This window comes from Microchirus variegatus, assembly GCF_963457635.1.
Source record: "Microchirus variegatus genome assembly, chromosome: 12".
NCBI lineage: Eukaryota > Metazoa > Chordata > Actinopteri > Pleuronectiformes > Soleidae > Microchirus > Microchirus variegatus.
Genome location: NC_139813.1, coordinates 16,734,926 through 16,755,172, shown reverse-complemented (window position 1 = coordinate 16,755,172; position 20,247 = coordinate 16,734,926). Strand labels below are relative to the sequence as shown.

At 40.3% G+C, this 20,247-nt stretch overlaps 2 protein-coding genes across 2 annotated transcripts in view; both read right to left on the bottom strand.

Moving 5' to 3' along the window:
• Nucleotides 1-2,128: 2,128 nt before the first annotated feature.
• LOC310935258 (voltage-gated delayed rectifier potassium channel KCNH5-like) lies at nt 2,129-18,522 on the bottom strand (the record flags this gene model as incomplete). Its single annotated transcript, XM_083899116.1, has 12 exons — nt 2,129-3,214; nt 5,898-6,094; nt 6,302-6,554; nt 8,195-8,394; nt 12,981-13,410; nt 14,705-14,797; nt 14,879-15,271; nt 16,251-16,369; nt 16,967-17,095; nt 17,178-17,284; nt 17,385-17,508; nt 18,450-18,522. The coding sequence occupies 12 exons, from the start codon at nt 18,520-18,522 to the stop codon at nt 2,129-2,131; spliced, it is 3,204 nt and encodes a 1,067-aa protein (XP_083755242.1).
• Nucleotides 17,708-20,247, bottom strand: part of LOC310935259 (dihydrolipoyllysine-residue succinyltransferase component of 2-oxoglutarate dehydrogenase complex, mitochondrial-like) — a 148,586-nt gene continuing 146,046 nt past the window's right edge. The window contains exon 16 of the transcript XR_014592982.1: nt 17,708-17,720. The gene's annotated coding sequence lies outside the window, so the exon portion shown is untranslated. The remainder of the gene's footprint in view (nt 17,721-20,247) is intronic.

The window sequence follows — 20,247 nt, the reverse complement described above, 5'->3', positions numbered from 1 at the left end:
GACATGGAGGTTATTGGGGTAAATATTATGCTTTTTGAACATTAATTTAAAAGATGCCCTTCACTGTGGAAGAAGGAAAACATCAACTCGCTCCGTCTGTGCAAAAAGAAACCATCTGACTTGATTAATGAAAGCTTGCATTAACAAGAGATTTTTGTACAGACTGAGTGTCCAGATGCTTTTTTTCTACTTCAGTTTTATGAGTATCTAGTATTTATACTCCTGAGCTGTGTTTTCCTCCTCAATTACAAAAAAACATTAAAATCAGACACAAAAAGCCATGTCCTTTTTGTTTTAGTTATTAAATACAATTTTGTGTACAAAAAACAAATTCCCTACACAAAAAGTGACCTATTTCTTTTACTAATAGTGAAGCCACGTGTTCATGCTCACTGTAACAAACACAAACAGGAAACATAAACGACTTTTATGTTGCATAACAACAGATTAAAAAAACAGATTGTAACCAGGCATCAGTTTCAATATTAATGTCATTGTCGACAGGTTCATCGTTGGATGCATGCACGGTTGTATAATAAAAATAAATATATTGCCTTATCATCAGCTGACAGTCACATGCTTTTACATCCTAACAGACGAGGGTTTTACGCTCACTTCTACGACGTCTTCCTTTGCCCGTTGTTCAATCTCAACAAAAGTGTTTGTAGTTCATTGAGTTCATTGGGATTTTGCATAGAAATGTGTGTTTTAAACCTTAAATGATTCGCAGCCAAACATAAAGTCACAAACACTGGAAAGAAAAAACATACCTGAGCAAGAGGCAAGAATATAAGAAGGAGTGGAAATATTCATATTTAAGTTTAAGGAGAATTGACAAAATCATGACATTATTGCATTCCTATTGAGCATGCATGGGAATGAAGCCTAAACAGAGGAGATCATAAACGACAACAATGAGGCATGGTTTTTAAAAAATAACACAATAATTATCCTCCACTTTTTCATTCCATGTTCTTTGACTCGATGAGGCTCCATATTGTAAGGCACATATTTACATACCTGACAAATGACCCACTGAAAACACTGTTTATGAACGTTAAGTCAGGTGAACACGACAAAATAATGACTTCACCTCAGCGACAAAGATGTTTTGACCAAAGCTGCATTTCCACCACAAAGTACCAGGAACTTTTTAGAGGACCTGCAATCTTCATTGTGGACAGTACAGGATTGTGTGGGTTGTCGTCATACAGTATGTGTGCAGCCGTGGCTCAGTGGTAGAGCAGGTCGTCTTCCAAATGGAAGTTCAGGGGGTTTGATTCTTAACCCACAAGTTGCTCCCTGATGGCAGAATATGAATGGGTAAAATAAATAAATAAATAAGTCCTTTATCAGTTCTGTGGGGGAAATTTCTTCTCTGCATTTAACTCATCATCTACTAGAAACCATCCTAGAACATTGCATTTTTGACCTGATGAAGACTCAAATAGGCAACCATTTGGTTACAAGCCAAGTTCCTGGCCAAAGTAAGTTCCAGACCGGGAATCAAACCCCAATCCGAACCTGAATCCTAACCACTAGACCACCAGGGAGCATGTGTACCAACATAGATGTGTGATTAAAAAAATATCTGCAAAGAGTGAATGACAAAACTATAGTGTAGAGTGCTTTAATGTCCACATTGGATAATCCACAGTCAGTGTGAGACTCTGAGAGTGTCCTGGTTCCTGCAGCCAGGTGTCACCACTTCACCTGGATCCTCCAGACCAGACCCAGACTTTGTGTTGCTTTTAAGGAAATGTAGCCTTGAGTGCGTTAATGTCCTCACAAGTCTCTCTGCAAATTCTCTAGACTCTGGATAATCCACAGTCAGTGTGAGACTCTGAGCGTGTGTCCTGGTTCCTGCAGCCAGGTGTCACCACTTCACCTGGATCCTCCAGATCAGAAACCTTGCCCAGACTTAGTGTTGTTTTTAATGAAATGCAGCGTACAAATGACCATAAAAGTGTCTCACAAGTCAAAGAGTTAGAAAAATCCCTGGGTTATTGCAGTGCGGACGGTGACATGAAAGGGATTTGTGCATGCAGCTTGTGCTTAATGCAAGTTTCTTTGGCAGGCCAGAGTCCAGCAGGACATGCATCACTTTTCATATCAGGATATTCAGTATTCAAAAGGGCCCGTCATCTGTTTTCAGTGCGACAGACCTGGAGGCCGCGACTGAGTCGTGCCCTCTGAACCTCGGCTTCGGAGAAGACGTCGGCGGCAGCGAGAGTCTCCGTTTTATCGACAGCAGCCTGAGGATCTCGCTCACCTGAGACTCGAGCACCGACAGCCGGCTGCTCACGGTCTGAATGTCTCCTTTCAGCTCCTGCTTGGCTTCGTGCAGCGTCGCCTGCAGCAGCGCCTGCTCAGACAGCGGCTGGAGAAAAGCCTGTTTCAGAGAGAGCTCGCTGTCGCTGTGCTCGAACAGGTGCCTCTCCATCGGGCTCCTCTCGAAGGAGTTCCTCGAGGCTCCGGCTCGGTCGAGTCGCAGGTCGCTTTTTGTGATGCCGCTGTCACAGGAGTCCGTTTTGTGCAAGGCACTTGTTTCTTCGCCTGCTTCTCCTCCTCCTCCTCCTCCTTCACCTTGACTTTTCTCCATCTCTCCACCTTCCTCTGAGTTGTTGGCAGCTCCTAACTGCTCTGAAGACTGGGAACATTTGGGCCACTCCTCTGGTTTCTGAGTCAGCTGTTGTTGCTGGACAGCAGGAGGTGCAGGAGCAGCAGGAGTGGGGTTTCTAAACTTGGCCCAACCTCGAGAACCTCTGCTCCTGGTGGTGGAGACACCACTGGCACCACCTACCTCTGCACCTGCAGCGCTGCTCTCTACAGGGCTGTGAACAATCTCACATAGTGGATCTGCTGCGCGAGGCCTCGATAAGGACTCCTCTGCCTCTTCTGTGCAGCTCTGCTCTGACTTTTCACCTCCTCCTGCAATGGAGCTAAACTCCTGAACCTGAGAGGACACAGTCTGACACTGTGTGTAAGAGTTTGAGTCAGCGTGGTGGTGGTGGTTGTGATGCTGCTGAGGCTCCACCTGCACACAGTTATGATCCAGGTAAGTCTGAACCTCGGTCGGTGTCTGAGCGTCTCTCTGCTGCCTGAACCTGTGGAAGAGCTTCCTCACCGGGTGGTCGTCAGGGATATAGAGGGTCACCTCGCTCCTCTGACGCTCCTGCTCCCTCTTCACGTCTGCAATCTTCCTGAAGATGATCTGCAAGAAGATATACATATATATGTTATATGAACATGTAATGCATCCTTGAAGCAAGGCTAACGATAAAGTCCTGCTATGTATGATGAAATATTTAAGACTTGAAAGCAGCAATGCACCGGGGAGGAAACACTTAATGGAGCAATAATGGAATATCATAGAGCGATGGCGGCGCCCGAAGGGTTTGTGAGCACAGAGACCAGAAAAGTTGTCACAACTTCTCAGCATCTCACTTTACTCTCTCACTCGGACATTGCTAAAAAAAAACAAAAAAAAAACAACTTTTTGAATCGCTGTCGTTAATGAGAGACGAAGTCATTGCCGTTTAGAACAATGCATTCAGCAAAAACACTCTAGGAATAAAAGTGCTTAGTAGAACCATATAAGGTTCTTCGGCTTGTCCTCATAGGAGAACCCTTTTTGCTTTTTGGTACCTTAGTGTTACCAAGAACCCTCTTATTCAGGAAAGGGGTTTTAAAGGGTTCTCTGGATCAAAATGGTTCTTACTGGAACCATTTGTGTAACCAAGAACCCTTGAAAAACAAATGGTTCCAGGTAGAACATCAGCCCTTGTAGAAGAACACATTTGGAACCCTTATTTCTAAGAGTGTAAGAACTGGTGTAATTTTATGATTTCATCCAAGAGGTTTCTTCACTTTTGAATAACTGGTGGAGAAATCCAGGTATTAGCCTCTGAAGACATGTCTAAAGAATCGATGCAGGTCGTTCACCCCTGGACCACGTTTCAAGTAGGTCACGAAGGTCACCTGAAGTTCACCTGTGCTAAGTGGTTAGTCTGAACTGAAGAAGCCTCTCAGATGAGAGGGTCAAAGTCCAGTCGCTACTGAACTACTGAAGAAGTATTGTAGGAGGCCGATAGTTGGAGTCTAAGTCCACCTCCTCTATTGATTGGATGATGGATTCTCCAGATTAATGTAGATGTAGGTTGTTTTGGTTATTTCTCAACTCCTGATGCCTCTTCACAGACATCATCATTGAATCACTCGTAAGAAGCACAGGGTCCAGTCCTGTTCTTTTATCAAACTTACTGTACGTCGTTTTGATTCATGCGGAACTGAGAAACTATGATCTTAATCCAGGTTGTCTGAGGTGCCCACGAGCAAGAAATTTGCACAAACGACTACTTAAAGTTCAGAACTAAGTCAAGAATAAATAAAGAATTGCTTTCTGGTACTTATTGTAGGGATATTTTTAAAAAATGCAAAGAAGCAAACCCCTATAATCTGCGTCCATGTGCGGTTTAGTTGCAGAGATTGAGCTGAATTACATAAGAGCTCAGGTTTAAATCTTAAACCTGTGCAGGCATGAACAATTTCTAAAGCTGCTCGTGTTAATAATTCATGTCTTTCTTTTTCATTGAATACATTTTTATGTAAAAAGCCATAAATATTTGAACATTTGGGCCACAATTTGCTTTAAATTTGTCTGTCACAGCACATGTATGTACTCTGCAAATGATCACACGAGACCTTTTCTCCCGGAGCTGCAACAAACAAGACAATTATTTTAAATACTATATATTAATTATAAAGCAGTGACCTATATATTTCTGCAATAGTGTGTCATATTCGTCTACATATATTCAATTGTATTAAAATCAATAAGTTTCTTGCTTCTATATATATAAAAAAGTGTTTTAATCCATAAAAGAAGCTTGTTTCAAATCTACTGCAGCTGTAATCTTTCATCTGAGAACACGGAGCACAACAAATCACATGTGCCAGGCTGAGTTTAAAGCAAACATGCATTAAGAATTGATGTAATGTTGCTCCCACAGGATAAGTATTACAGTAATATATATATATATATATATGTGTACTGTATACGAGCAACCTCCTCTCAAGGCTGCATCGCAGAGCATCTTAGTGCCTTAATGGGATTAATATGTATGGCATTAAAGAGCTTTATCAAATATTAAGTAGGGTCTTAATTTGGACTGAAAAAATACTCTCAGCACATTTTGTTTATAATGAAAATCAGTGACGTCTCCATTTTGTTCTTTATTGTTGTGTCTGCAGCTTTTAACAGATCAAATGTCCCGATTTACAATTTTAATAAATCAATTAAGTTGCTAATTTGTCATGATTTAAATCTGTTTTCTACTACGGGCTTTAAATATTGTGTCTTTAGTTTAATTTTATAAACGTTTCCGGCGTATCTGGTTTCTCCCACTTCCTCATTTATCCGCTTCGACCTTTAAAGCTGTAGTACGTAACTTTTAAATATCAACCCAATTAGTTCAGTTACATTAAAACCACGGTCAAATAAGTTCAGCTCCACATGACGCTCTCTCTCTATCTCTGCGATTCTCAATTTAGATCTTGTGTTGCTCTGCAATATTCCCTCGCTGCACACAGGAAGTCGTTTGTTTTAAGGCAACACAGACAGAAAATAGCACTGTGCTAACTATTAACACAACAAAGAAGTGCTCACAAATAGAATCAGAAGTTAATTCCTCTGCTCAAAAAAACCTTGTAATTCAGCAGTTTGTCAGGAGAAATTCTGCTTGGCCCCGCCCACTCCAGCACTGCTGGTGTATACACACAAACGCTCCCTCAGTCAGACCCTTGACAGCCCTATACATAAAGGCAGAATAATAACCTCACCAACAAAACGTGTGTACTGCAGCTTCAGGTTAAGTGTAAGTTAAGTTTACCGTTACCCGTTTTCGTAGATTGCAGGTGAGTATGAGGTTGCGGGAGAAGGTGTTGGCGAAGGCCGTGTAAAACTCCAGCACCCTCATCAGAGCTTCCCTCCTGATGACGTGCAGGTCGCAGTAGGTCAGCGCTCGGACGTTAGCGCACGCGCGGGACTGCGTGCTCTCTTTCCAGAACGCATCTCCGAACACGTCGCCTTTACCTGGACGAGAATAAAAAACATAATTTATCACGAGTCTGTGTAAAGGGATTGAGACAATTAGGTCGAGTAGGTAAAGTTGAATGATGACCTTTTTGAACGAAGGTCAGGTCATGCACTCATGAAACCTTCGCTCCACGTCTATCTTTACTAGCAGGCGCAGATAAAAGTTGACCCCCCCCTCTAAGTCACAAGGTTGCGTTGCCTTACCCAATATTGCGATGACCTCGTCGTCCTGGATAACCTCCAGTGAACCCGACACGACGAAGCAGAGGGTGTCCACGCTCTCGCCGATGTGGAAGATGAGGTCGCCGGGTGCACAGTGAGTGGTCTGGAACTCCACGGCGAGGGAGCGCAGGCAGCCGTCGCTGGCCAGACGGAAGGCCGGGTGGTCGTTGAACACCTGCCTGTTCAGGTGGACGCAGATGTCCGCTCGCATGTCTTTGGGACAGATGGAGAGGACCTGGAGGAGACAAGACAGAAACGTCAGGGTGCTGAGGAAGCGAAATGGAACTCAGCCATCATTCATTTAATGCAATGTGCACCCGATTTTCCATGTGACAGATCAAAATGGTTGCTGCGTAAAAGGGCCCATCACAGCACATCACAGAGACATGAGTCGAAAAACTTAGAGAAGATTATTCCCAACTGAAGTTTCCAAATGCTTTAAATAATCTTCCATATTGTATTATTTCTTACACACTTTCAAACTGACGTGCCAAAAGCTCCCTCACGTCGTGATTTCCGGTGGGAAATTGTAAGATAATTTTGATACACGAGTTCCCGTGTGGAGATCTAATCCAATCCAATCCAACTTTATTTGTAAAGCACTTTAAAACAACCACAGTGCTGGACATAATATTAAATAAAAGGCATAGAAGCTCAGCTAATGTTTAGCGACTTAAACCATGCCATTACTATTTGGTTTTACCCAAGAAGCAGATCAGGGTGAACAGTGTGTCGACCATTTTTTAATTTCTCTCCAATAACAAAATAACACTTGAACGTAACGCAGTAATAGCATCAAGTAATCATCTTTCCGATAGCACCTGAAGGCAGCATCAGTCAGCAAGCTGCTGATTTCTGTGCAACAAAAACACAGAATCAGGGAGAACATAATGTTTTAGGTCAGAAAAAAATCCTGTTTTTAAAGAGAAAAAGAGAGGAAAAAGTGACTTGTGGTGCTTTTCAATTTCAAATAAACAAGAAAAAAACAATCATCTACTCTGGCTGCTATATCTTGATGTGGCATGAGTCGTTTCAGTGGTCGGCAATTATGGCTGAGTGTATTATTAAATACACATTATAAAGACACATTTATGTGGATGAGTTTTTTTTAAATAACAAATAACAACGATACTTTTTTTTTTTTAGTTTGATGACGAGTGGGATCACAGTGATTGTCGTCTCGTTGGATCATTTCATTCCTCTGTGTGTGTTTTCGTGTGTTTTACGGGAATAGCGTCAGCGTTAGAACACACAGCAAACATCAGTGAGTAATCATGGTCCATTAGTGACAAACACGCACAATAAAATCAAGGCAAAACAAGACTGGTAAACTAGTAGCAGTAAATATTTCCTTCCTCTCACTGATGTCTGTGGATTTAAAGAGTGTCGGAAACATTGTGGCGAACAAAAGTCCACTAATGAACAAAATACGTAGCATTAGCCTTGTTGTTTTTGGATGTTTTGAAGCATAAATCTTACATATTATGTCTTTAAGCCCTCAGCACAGCAATAACACCAGCTGCGCTCGGTTGTTTTAACATAATGATGTTACTCCGCGCAGCAGCGTGAACTAGAATAGACCAGCAAACTTTCCACGAACACTGCGAGTGTCAACGAGTGCTTTTTAATCTCGTGTTCTGACCTTTGACCTTTGGCTCCTCACTGACACTGAACACCATGAGATTGTTCGAAATGATAGGGATGAAGACCTCATTCTTACCTTTCACCCTCATTGTAATAATCCTCTAAGAATGCATTTACAATGATCATAAAAATGCTGATAATGTTTTATTTGCTTTGCTTTTTAGCCACTTAAAAAAACATTTTACTACTACTACTATCACTACTCACTATTAATACTAGGCTCTCACTGACCTTGTCCGTGTCAATGCCCTTGGACATGGCCCACGTGGAGACGATGAAGTCCATGACTCTCTCGCTCAGGCCTTTGGGAACCTGGTAAAGTTTGAGGAAGTCGCGCACGTTGTTGAGCATCTCGTGGTAGCGGTTTGTGTTGGTGTACATCTGCTGGAAGATGGTGGTGACGTTTCCGAAGATGGTCGCGTACAGCAGCGCTGTAAACACAACAGGCAGGGAGTAACTTTGGTTAACAAAAAGTGTTTCTATTACAAATACTACTCAGGTATTTAAGCTCACGTTTGTTGGGTTAACTGTTGGGTAAATGGTAACACAAGTGTTGAGCTTTTTAATGGATCACGTGCATTTGAGATTGACTTAGAAAGGACTTAAGTATTTGATTTAAAGTTCAACTTGAATATTGAAAACAATAATGAAAAGAAATACTGGTTTGAAACTCAAACCATTAAAATATCCATATATATATATTTTTTTTTTACCAAATTGAAATGTTTTAACCAAATGATTTATGATCAATTCAAGTTTTTTTTAATCCCTTTAAAATGGCAAATTCTGTATTTATATAGCACTTTTCTAGTCTTGATGACGACTCAAACCCCCTTCACACTACTATTTTCGCATGCACACCTATTCTCTCATACTTTCATACACATTCACACGCTGCCCAAGCACGTAGATTAGCAGAGTCGGGAATCAAACCTGCAACCTTCAAGTTAAAAGACGACTCGTTCTACCACTGATCCACCATTGCCAAATGGACCAAAAGAAAAACAGTGTATACTTTGAATTACAGTATATTCAGAATATGGTAATAAGATGATAATTTTGTTATGTGTAAATAATATAATGGTAATCTTATTGTGTTAATCTTGGTAGTTTATTGTAATTTTCATTACAACATTATTACCTAGAGAATACTTTTTATTACAGCATAGTTTACTATAATTTTTACAATAATATTGGTATAACCATAACATTACCTCTCTATTACAATTATCCCCATGTGATCATTTTGGTCTTGTATTGTAATGAAATATATAAAAAAACATATTTTTTTCACAATTCCTTAATCTATATATTGTTTAGACAATTAAAATCCAATCAATTTCTCTTTAATTATAGCAAAAACTTACTTATTTGGAAAAAGTGTCAGCTAATACTGAGAAACATTTTTGTAAAAATGCATTTATAAAACATTGTTATATACTTGATTGTAATAACACACTACAGTTGACAGTGTTGTTTTCTTAAAAGCGAAAACATACTGTACATAAGCACATGTGAGTGGACTGAGACTCGATACTATGATGATTCATAATGTACATTTCCTCAGTGTGAGTCGTGCTCTGCAGCGCTGCGCTGACCTCAAAGAGTCAGTCAGCATCGCTTATCATGACGTTTTTACTCGCTCAAGAGGAAAGAGGCGTCTCCGGTCGTCACAGCAGGATCACAGAGGTTAGGATACTTTAACGTGATGGCTCATTGTTCATTTACTACACTCCGGCCCGCGGGCAAACTCTGCCGTTTTTCCCCATCCTCTCACATAACGACTGTATCTGTAGCAGGAGATTCGTGGGCCGTAATTGAACGGGACACTTCGGCGTGACGGAGTGATCTTTGAGACGGAGACGCCACCAGAATAATGGGTGTTTCTTTTGCCGAGTACGAAACCTTGAAGCGCGGCTGTCACATTGCGTTTCCCTCACTGCTCACATGCTGTTTCAGAGGAGTGGGTCAAAGGTCAGCGCGTGAAGGCGAGTCGTGCTGTGGTGTTCGTGTAAGCGAAGGGCTGACAGTGGAGGCAGTGACGCTAAAGGTGAAGCTCTTACTGTAACCGACGGAACAGCTGATGAAAGAGATATTTCTGTTTCTGAAGGAGCTCACGTCGTCGCTTTAAAATGAGGCCGAGACGTATGTTGTGTATCACAATGTTACTGTTATACAGACCATAATAACACAACAGCCATATTTGTTAGTCTTATAATAACAATGGGTGCACGATATTGGACTTTTTGCTGATAACTGATACCGATATGTACAGTATATATTCCCTTTGGCCCAACTGCAGAGGTCATTTAGTCTCTTCTGTCGTGAAATAAACGTCATATTTTTCATACATATGTCGCAGCAGATTTGGATATAAAATATCTTAATTGTGCAAAAAAGAGTTGCACAACTATAAAAGCACTCGGAGAGCACAGACCTCCCACAAAATATCGTTAGAAAAAGCATTTATGGATCACGCCCAAAATTTAATCACTCATTCCTTGTCTCATTGCGGACATTTCCAGAAAATTTCATCCAAATCCGTCCACGACTTTTCGAGTTATGTTGCTAACAGACAGACAAACTCCGGCAAAAACATATGATAGGGGGCGCTATCATAGAAGTCAAGGAGGTAGCAGCTTTTTCAGCCAACTATTAGAGTCATTAGTCATATCGGTGAATCATGGCGTGTTTTGACGATATCCGATAATAAATTGTAAAGTCAATATCTGCCGATATCGTGCAGATAACATCGTTTATCCCTCATAACAACATTGTAAATGTATATATATTTAAGTAGGTATGAAGCAATACGATACTCACATGATCCACAACCCTTAAATTTAACGTAAATATTTAATTTAACACAGAAGTATGTAATGTATTGGGTTAGGGTTGCCATTTTGTACCCTCGTTTTAAGCCCAGAGAGGGTTTTCTGGGTATATTGGGTGTATAAGCTATATTGTATATTTTAATCCCTCTTTTTGTATGTGAAAACAAATGAATACAAAATACCAATAATGAGACATTTCTATATCTATTACAGGTAAAGACTATTTAAAGAGTCTGTTTCTGAATATATATATATGTAATGTTACACAACATGCTGTAACACTGCGTCACTTCTGAGTTCATATTCTCAGAACAGCAGGATCTGAAATCAAAGCCACACACGTCATAATATTACATTGCGATTAATGTATATTTAAATAAGGTTTATTTTTACCCACTCCAGTTGTGCATGAACCATCAAAGGGCAGAGCACGGGCGGAATCATTTCAGCGAATGAACTCATAGATGAGACTCAGGATAGTGACGATGACTCCACACCAAACATGTCGACAAAGACGAGACCTTAAACCACTGATATCGCCGATCATATCTCTATTTCAGTCAAGAATAAGATCATTTATTTAAAATCATTCAAGCCTAATTTCAGTGTTGGTGTATTATCTGGATTTTTGTGCTGTTTTATGTTGGTAATTATGATTTAAATGTAATATCTGGGAGGGTTTATGTGATGTATGTTTGTTTAAATGTATAATTGCTCAAAACAACCAAGGACATCCTTTCTGGTCGGTGAAGGCCACCGTAGTAGTTCCCTAACACAAGTGAGGAGATAGAAGATACAATCTCATTAATCCTTAGACAGTGGACCTTTTTAAAAAAGGGGAAAAGACTGTAACTGTGCTGACGTCTGCTGCACCACACACACACACACACACACACACACACACACACACACACACACACACACACACACACACACACACACACACACACACACACACACATCATTAAAAAGTAGCTGCTGTACTGCAGGTTGTGTTGAATGTGACTGTGGATGATTCTCAGGAATCTCTTCAGCCTTTTGTTCCATATGTTGCTTCACAGCAGCTGCTTCATAGCCACCAGCACTATGGACCACATGTTCTCCTCTCGCATGCAAAGTCAAGGTATCCAGATTGTTTCTGCTCCTGACATGGAATGAATGAATGAATGATGAAAACAGCACCACAGGATGAACACACTATTGAAGAATGAATTGAAATGTGATTTTGGTGAATGTATCGTCGTCCTTCTTCGCACAATACGATAATCAGTACGCTAGGGCGATATTTAAATGAACAAATGAAGGCGCTCTTAAGTAAACAGTCCCTGCCAGTTTCAGTCGACGGGCGTCAAAGTTACCTGGCCGAAGAGGAGGGAGTTTACAGCGGAGAAAGATGCTCCATCCACATTCAATACATAGACTTTATGCACTTTGTTGTCTGTATTGCGAATAAAATATGAGAAATCCTGCACTTTTAACTTTTCACGGACGTTTAGTAAGACAGAAATCATGATGTACTGCTTATATGATTGTCCTGCAATATATTGAGTCGTTGTATCGTGATATTATTGGTATCGTGGACCATGTGTTGTGTATTGTATCGTGAGGTGATTCCCACCTAGCTTTTTTGCAATTAGCCACACACCTCATGTGGTCACCTTTATGATATAGTGGTGACCCATTAGCTGGACTTGGCTAAAACCACAGTTACAGGTCCAGTGTGTGGCATTTAAGATAGTTTATTGTCAGAGTATGTTTGTATAAGTGTAAAATCCCTTATTTTTTGGGGGGGATTGTGAGAAGAACACCGGAAAGTATCTGTATCTGAATGAGATGCATTTGTCCTTCCACTATCTCCACTTACTGCTTCATTAAACCCCGCTGATGCTGAGAAGAGCGCTGTTAGAACGACACTGGTTGTTATGTAAGATCATTTGCCGTTTCCTTACACGTGAAATCCGCGGAAACAAAAGGCAACGAAGCTTTTCAGAATGGTTCGGAAAAATGCCCGTCTGACGTTTTTGTGAAGGGAGAACTAACAAATTACAGGTGTAAATAATCCGATTAATGACGGCTGAGTTCCACTTAGCTTCAGAGTGTCCTGACTGAACTGAACTGTGCAGCATTTCCTGCTAAAACATGTCAAAGCGTGTTGAATAAATAAGTGAAGCATGCGTACGTACAGCCCACCATCATCATGGCCACGGAGAAGATCTTCTCCCCGTCAGTGGTTGGCGCGATGTTGCCGAACCCGATGGTGGTGAGGCTGGTCATGGTGAAGTACAGAGACGAGATGTACAGCGTGTCCTTGTTGGGTCCACCTTCCCACTGGCCGGTGCCACTGGTGTTGTAGCGGTACGGTGTACCGATGCTCATCGCCAGCTGGTAGAGCCAGCTGTCCGTCTTGATGGTGTTGGTGGCCTCGTCGATGACCTCGTAGTCGCCGATGCTGTACCAGATGCAGGCGAGCCAGTGAGCCACCAGGCCGAACACGCACACCAGCAGGACCAGGACGGCCGCTCCGTACTCCAGGTAGTGGTCCAGCTTACGGGCCACGCGACCCAACCGGAGCAGGCGGATCACCTTCAGGGAGCTGAAGAGGCTGCTGAGGCCCTGTGGAAGCACACAGTCTTATAGGTTCAGAAAATCACTGCTTAATTAAAGGTGCCATATGTAAGAATGTGGCCAAAAACGGTTACTACATTCAAATTCAAAATACAGAGGTCTTTTATTTAGGTTTCGTTTTCTGACGTAACTGGCAACCCGTGGTTGCTCGGCAGCTGAGACTCTACTGACTGCAATGATTGGTAGATGGCGGTAGGTGGCGCCACATGCCAAAACCTGATTTCAAAATGATTTGCAGTCTGCAAAATATTTTTTTAATGCAAATATTTTGTCTGTACTGTTGTTGTTGGTGAGTTCAGTTTGTTATATGAACATTATTCCTGAGTCTCTGTGACATATTAGGAGGATTTTATGGCCAGTTGCTTTAGATTTATTACATAATGCACCTTTAAAGGTATATTTCAACATTACTGCTCTCAGCTACTTCCTGCAGTGTAATTGTTGTATAAATTTAGACTTAAAGTGGCAAGAATAACAATGTAAACCCTATGGAATTTCTAAATTAAATTGTCTTAATATATATGAAGCTGGGTAATCATCTCAAAGACTTTAGGTAACCATCAGTCTGCAGTGAGACAAACTGTCTATATGTTTAAATAATTTAGTTCTATTGCTCATGTACCTGTAAGTGTATTATTAATAATGAGCTTTCAGTGTAAGACTCAAGTTATGTTTCCTTTGAGCAGAAAAGCATGATTTGGTACTTTTTTTTTTACTTTTTTTGTTGTTTCTCAGAAGTTTGGATCTGACTGTTAAGCCTTTAAAAAGAAACAAAACAGGGAAAGACACTTCATCCGACATACTTTTAAAACTAAATGATTAATGTTTCCTTGTTTATCAAAATAAATGTTGCTGTCAGTTCTACTTTGTTACATATCGCTGCCAGTATAGTTTTAACTTATAACATTTGAATAAAAACAAGTCTACTCTAATGAAAGAAAATCATATTTAAACACATGGGTAGTATATTCACATTAGACTCTTAGTAAGAAAGGAAATGATCCTATTTCACATAAATATATATGTTTTTATATATAAACTAGGGCAATTGACAACAACTACTTTGATACTCTGATTTTTCAGCTTCTTAAATGTGAATATTCTCTGGTTTCTCTGCTCCATATAAGCAAGAAATCATGAAAACTGAATAGATTTGGTTTGTGGACAAAACAAGACATTTGAGAACATTATCATTTCCAGGTTTGGTAAACACTGATCAACATTTTTGGACATTCTATGGACCAAGCGATACTATTAAAAAGAAAAACATGCATTCTCTTACTGGGAGAACAGAGTCTTCTAGCCGTGTGGTATTTCTGTGGAAACTGGAAGTCTCGCGCACATGACTCGCTGGAGATGCAGACGTGATGACGTCCTTCACAGAGATAATTACACAGAACAAGTACGATTAAAACTTGTCACTTGTCATCGAACCAGCGACATAACGTCCACTCACCTCGTCGACGTTCTCAAACGCGTTGATGATGTCATAGGGCAGACAGGAGAGCAGGTCGATGACGAACCACGTCTTCAGGTAGTTCATACGTATCAGCTTGGCGTCCGAAATGACTTCTCCCGCAGGGCCGACGAAGGTGGTGTGAAAGTTCAGCACGATGTCGATCAGGAAGATGACGTCCACGACGCTGTCCACCACCAGCCAGGCCAGGTTGTTCTGCTTGGTCTTGAAGGAGACGTTGTAGGGCACCATGATGGCGGTGTAGAAGGTGAGAATGAGGATGACCCAGTCCCACGTGGTCTTGAAGGTGCAGTAATGGAGGATGATGTGCGGCGGCGTCTTGGGCGCTTCTTGTTTGTACTGCGGGAGAATGTCTGACCCCAGCTGCAGAGCCTTTCATTGAGAAGGAATGTTAATATTCATCCAGGAACTGTGTTCTTGCACCAGGAGTATCATCAATGCTTTCTAGATCAGAGATCTCTAGACTTTCTGACTAGTTTCACTGCCGTTTCTGTAACATTTTCAGTTTGAATAGGTGGACATTTCCAAGAGATAACAATTTAACTATCACAATTTTTCTTAATCCGTCCAATGGTACCAAGGGTCACGCTAACCCTAACCCTAACCCTGACACTGACCCTGACATAGGGCTAAAGACAGGATACACACTGGACAGGTCACCAGTCCATCACAAGGACACTCACTCCTACAGTCAATTCAGAGTGTCCAATTTGCCTCATCCCCAAATCTACATGTTTTTGGACTGTGGAAACCCACCACACACAGCAGAAACTTCCTTGTACCAAGTGGAGTCACAAAATTGGGTCTTCTTGCTGCAAAGGCAAGAGTGCAAACCACGACACCAACTGTGTGGCCCCAATTTTACTCAATTAAATTGTTAAATGTAAAGGTGCCATACGTAAGAATGTGGCCAAAAACGATTACTACATTCTAATTCAATATACAGAGGTCTTTTAGGTTTCGTTTTCTGACATAACTGGCAACCCGTGGTTGCTCGGCAGCTGAGACTCTACTGACTGCATTGATTGGTAGACGGCAGTAGGTGGCGCCACATGCCAAAACATGATTTCAAAACATAAACATGATTTGCAGTCTGCAAATATCTTTTTTAATGCAAATATTTTGTCTGTACTGTTGTTGTTGGTGAGTTCAGTTTGTTATATGAACATTATTCCTGAGTCTCTGTGACATATTAGGAGGATTTTATGGCCAGTTGCTTTAGATTTATTACATAATGCACCTTTAATAAACGCTGAATGAAAAATCAGCAATACAATAATATCGCAAGACACGACAGTGGCTATTTTCTTTTAGCCTTTTCGTGAAAAAAAACCCCAACGTCCTGCCTCACCTCAGCCAGTCTGGAGGGCTTGTGGCTGACCTCGGTCTTGCTTATTGGCGCTAACTGCTGCACCAGGTTGCGGTTGTTGGTCAGAACCCGCGTCAGTCTGGCGAGCTTTGTCCATCCTGCTCATACATGGAAAGACAGAATGTTACACAGGAAATACAGAGTTGTAGAACAACTGGAAAAACACATTGCTGGTATAAAAATACTTAATCTACTGTTTCCCGTGGGCTTAAAATGTATCTCAGAGCTAAGTATATACAGTAGCACCTCCATTGTTTTGGGCCACATTTGTCTGTAAGTGCATATTTGCGATGGAATTTTTTGTGGAAGTAAGTTATGGACTAAGGAGGAAATTGTTAGATTGTGGTGATGATCTGAACTATTGCTAACCTTGTGAGTTTGTATTAGATTAGAGTAGATTGTGGAGAATATTGACACTGTAGGAAATGGCAGGGAATGGCGGATACTTGCACTCTATTTGCACTTTATCTGGTACTACATGAAAGCATATAGAATGCAGACTTTAAGGTGCTTTTCATGAGCAGAAATTGCCCCCGAGTTAAAGATAATGTTTGAGTGGCACATAGATCCTTCATGGTGTATAATTTCACTGCCATCAGTCCCATATCTTTATTTTCTCTGTGTAAAAGCAGTATTTTTCTGACGGGGAACATCCTCTTTGTATGTTAAGGTATGTTTAAGCATGACACGAGTCTCACCTTTCGCTGATTCATCTTCGATGGGCTGTTTAAAGAGCGTAATGTCTCTGAAGGTACAGAGGAACAGCACCACCTTGTCTTTTTCATTCCTAATGGGTGCCACCTGCATGTAAAGCCATATTGGTGTTCCTGCAGGAAATGACCAGAATTGAGACGTGCAAGGAACGCTTGCTCGTGTATTTATACAGTGATACTATATAGGGATACTCACGATTCTTCGTATAGAGCAGCACCTCAGAGAAAGTGGACTCGTAGCTGTCAAAGGTTTGTCTGATTTTGTCTATCGTCTTCTTATCAGTCAGGTCCCCGTACATGAAACTGCAAAGTAAGAGGGAATATAAAAAAAGTTTGTGGATTAGTCACACATATTCCCAGCTTCTCTGCAGAGGTCGTTAAAATAGAAAACCCCCTGTCTCACTTGCACGTGCTGCTCCTGTGCATGACCTCAGCTCTGTGGTAACCAGACAGCTTGCAGAATCCATCGTTGCTGTACACAACAGGCCACTCCACGATCTGCGCATTTCCCAACAGAAAACTGGTCTCTGCAGCAAAAAAGAGCACAGGGAAATTTGTCTACGTCTCTACCTGGAGAGCGAGTGTAGTAGTGACAAATTAAGTTGTTTTGTGCCTGTACTGCAGGTGTGTGTTTTTAACAATAACGTAAAGGAGAAGCCATTAATATTTAAATGAACAGTGCTAATCAGACGGGTCAGTGGGCAGAAATAGTTGTTGATGAAATGTTGATGTTCCACTCCTAATGCTGTTTAAATATACATGAGAAGCTGCAAAGTTCTCCGGTTTTTCCAACAGTTTGCAGACGCTGCAGTCTCCAGAGAGCACGAAGATGCCGAAGCTGTCAGCGTTCGAGCATCTGCATGTTCATCTCCAAATGTACGACTAAGTGGTCGATTTCACCAAACCAAAATCTGCTCTGAATACGTGATTAAGGTTAATAGTGTCAGTGTCGCTGACGTGCACATGGGTCACTCTCGTGGGGATACAACCCGCTGCTTCCCATAAAAAGACAATACATAGTGAATCGGCCAAGTTTTTTTTTTCACCCCCCTTTTGTTGCCTGTTTTGCTGAGACAAGTTAAAATATCACAGTACAATACCCTACTTAATAAAACAGAGGCAAATGCCACAATGTGTAGCTGACTCATCATTAATAAAGTTTAATATACAACCACTAAAATAAAAAAAGAAAGGATTCAGCTACTAAAAAAAACTATTTTTAACAATGAAAATTGGCTATTATATATATTTAATCCTGGGATTAATGACAATTAATCAGTGCACATAATATACATTGTTAGGTGCATGATTAAATTAGTTGTATTAAAAAAAATAGGAAATAACAAGGACATTAATGACATTAAAGCATAAATTAATCATCCCAGCAGGGAGTGATAAGTGGAGTATAATATTCAAAATAAACATGCACTTAAACACATCTTTCTTTCTAAAAAAAAATAAAACTCACCACTCGAGCGTCGGACGATATTCTCCAGGAAAGTGTTCTGCGGAGCCACCAGTCCTCTCTTGCCCCCATGCATGGTGAGGGATCGGGACACAGACTCGGTGCACACTCGGTGATGATGCTGACGGTAACTCTCCCTCGTCGGGTGTGATGATGAGCGCAGAAGCCTGGTCCGCTCGCGTCAAGTTCGCAGCATCATCCAGGGCATGTTCCGGTTAAAAAATAAAAGCTTTTTTCTCTGAACGGGCCACTTTTTTGAGTATAGGTAAGGTTCTGGTTTTGATTTAATTATTATGTGACTCACTTATTTCTGCACAGTATATAATCTCTAATAAAATGATAAAGTCAATCAATTCATCAGTATAATGTATAATGTTGCTGATGCCTCTTTTATTTTGAAGGATACACTGCTGGTTTCCCTGTATTTTTCTGGTATTTTTTATTTCCAGCTTCCCAAACCTGCATTTAATGAGCTGTTGTGCTATTTCTGTTCAATATTCTTGCATGAACGAACATGAGAAGCTATAGCTGAGCATCAGAATGGAGAAGACGTGTCCTGTGTACCTAATAAAGTGGCCAATGAGAAAAGAAATTGATAAATAATAAAATCACATTGTTAGTATAGAGTCAAGTTTAATGGTCAGACCAAAATTCTCTCTATGATGTTTGAACACATCCTTTGAGTCCTTTATTCATCGATTGGTTATTGGGGTTGTATGTGTGTAATTCAATTCATCTCCAGTAGGGGGTGGTACTTGCAGATTCCGCAGATATTTTTTTTTTTACCAGCATAATAAAATCACACCTCAAGTATTAAAGACATCATGTCAGTCATATTCAACAAGGGGAACTACACAAACACATACAAGGAAATATACATGTAAACATATACATTTATCTCTGAAGGAAAAGTTTATGAAAAGAAAAATGGGAAAAAAGTGGTGTACATCATTTTTTTTTAGCATGAATTTTCTTTCTAAGACACTTCAGTATGTCATATTCTGTTACAATGAGATAAAATATCAGAAGTTTGTTTTTATTACTCCCGTCTGAATATTTTGGAAGGAAAATAAATCGATATTTATGGACTTGGGAGACAGCCAGTAGTGAAGAGCTTCCCATTAATTCTGAACTATATCACAAGCAAAGAATAAGTGTTCTCTACCTCTCACTTAAATCTTTTTTTATATATATAAATTCATAATTTCATTCATTCATTTACGACAATAACGTTGTCGTATTGTTTTAAAATGTATTTCTTTATTATTTCTTAAAATTTGATAACAATGATATTTCAGATTTGTCATAATTTCCCAGATTAAGAGTGTTGAGTCACACAAGAACAACAAGATGAAGGATATCATTATGTTATTCTACACCATGGCTGATTACTGGAATCAGATTGTGGATGATGATGATGATGTATCATGGCTCCTATACTTAATCGTTAATCACAAACAAAGTTAAGTGAATTACGTTTAAGCTTGTTAATTAATGCTATTCAACTAAAAAGAAAGATTTAAATACAGTGAAACTATTGTGCATTTAATCTGGTTCTGTCCTTTCTGGCAAAATGTGTGTACCTTCATTAGACAAAACAACTCTGAGGTTTGCATAATTCATCTTCTTATCATAAATCCATAGTCACATGGAAAGATACAATGATCTGTTACCTTTAACAACTAGTTCAAACATATAATGTATTATATTACGTTCTCAGTAGTTGTTTTTTATAAAATATGTACATGTTTTGATTCTACGTTTTGTTTTAGAAGTTATCCTTAGAAAAATAAAAAATATG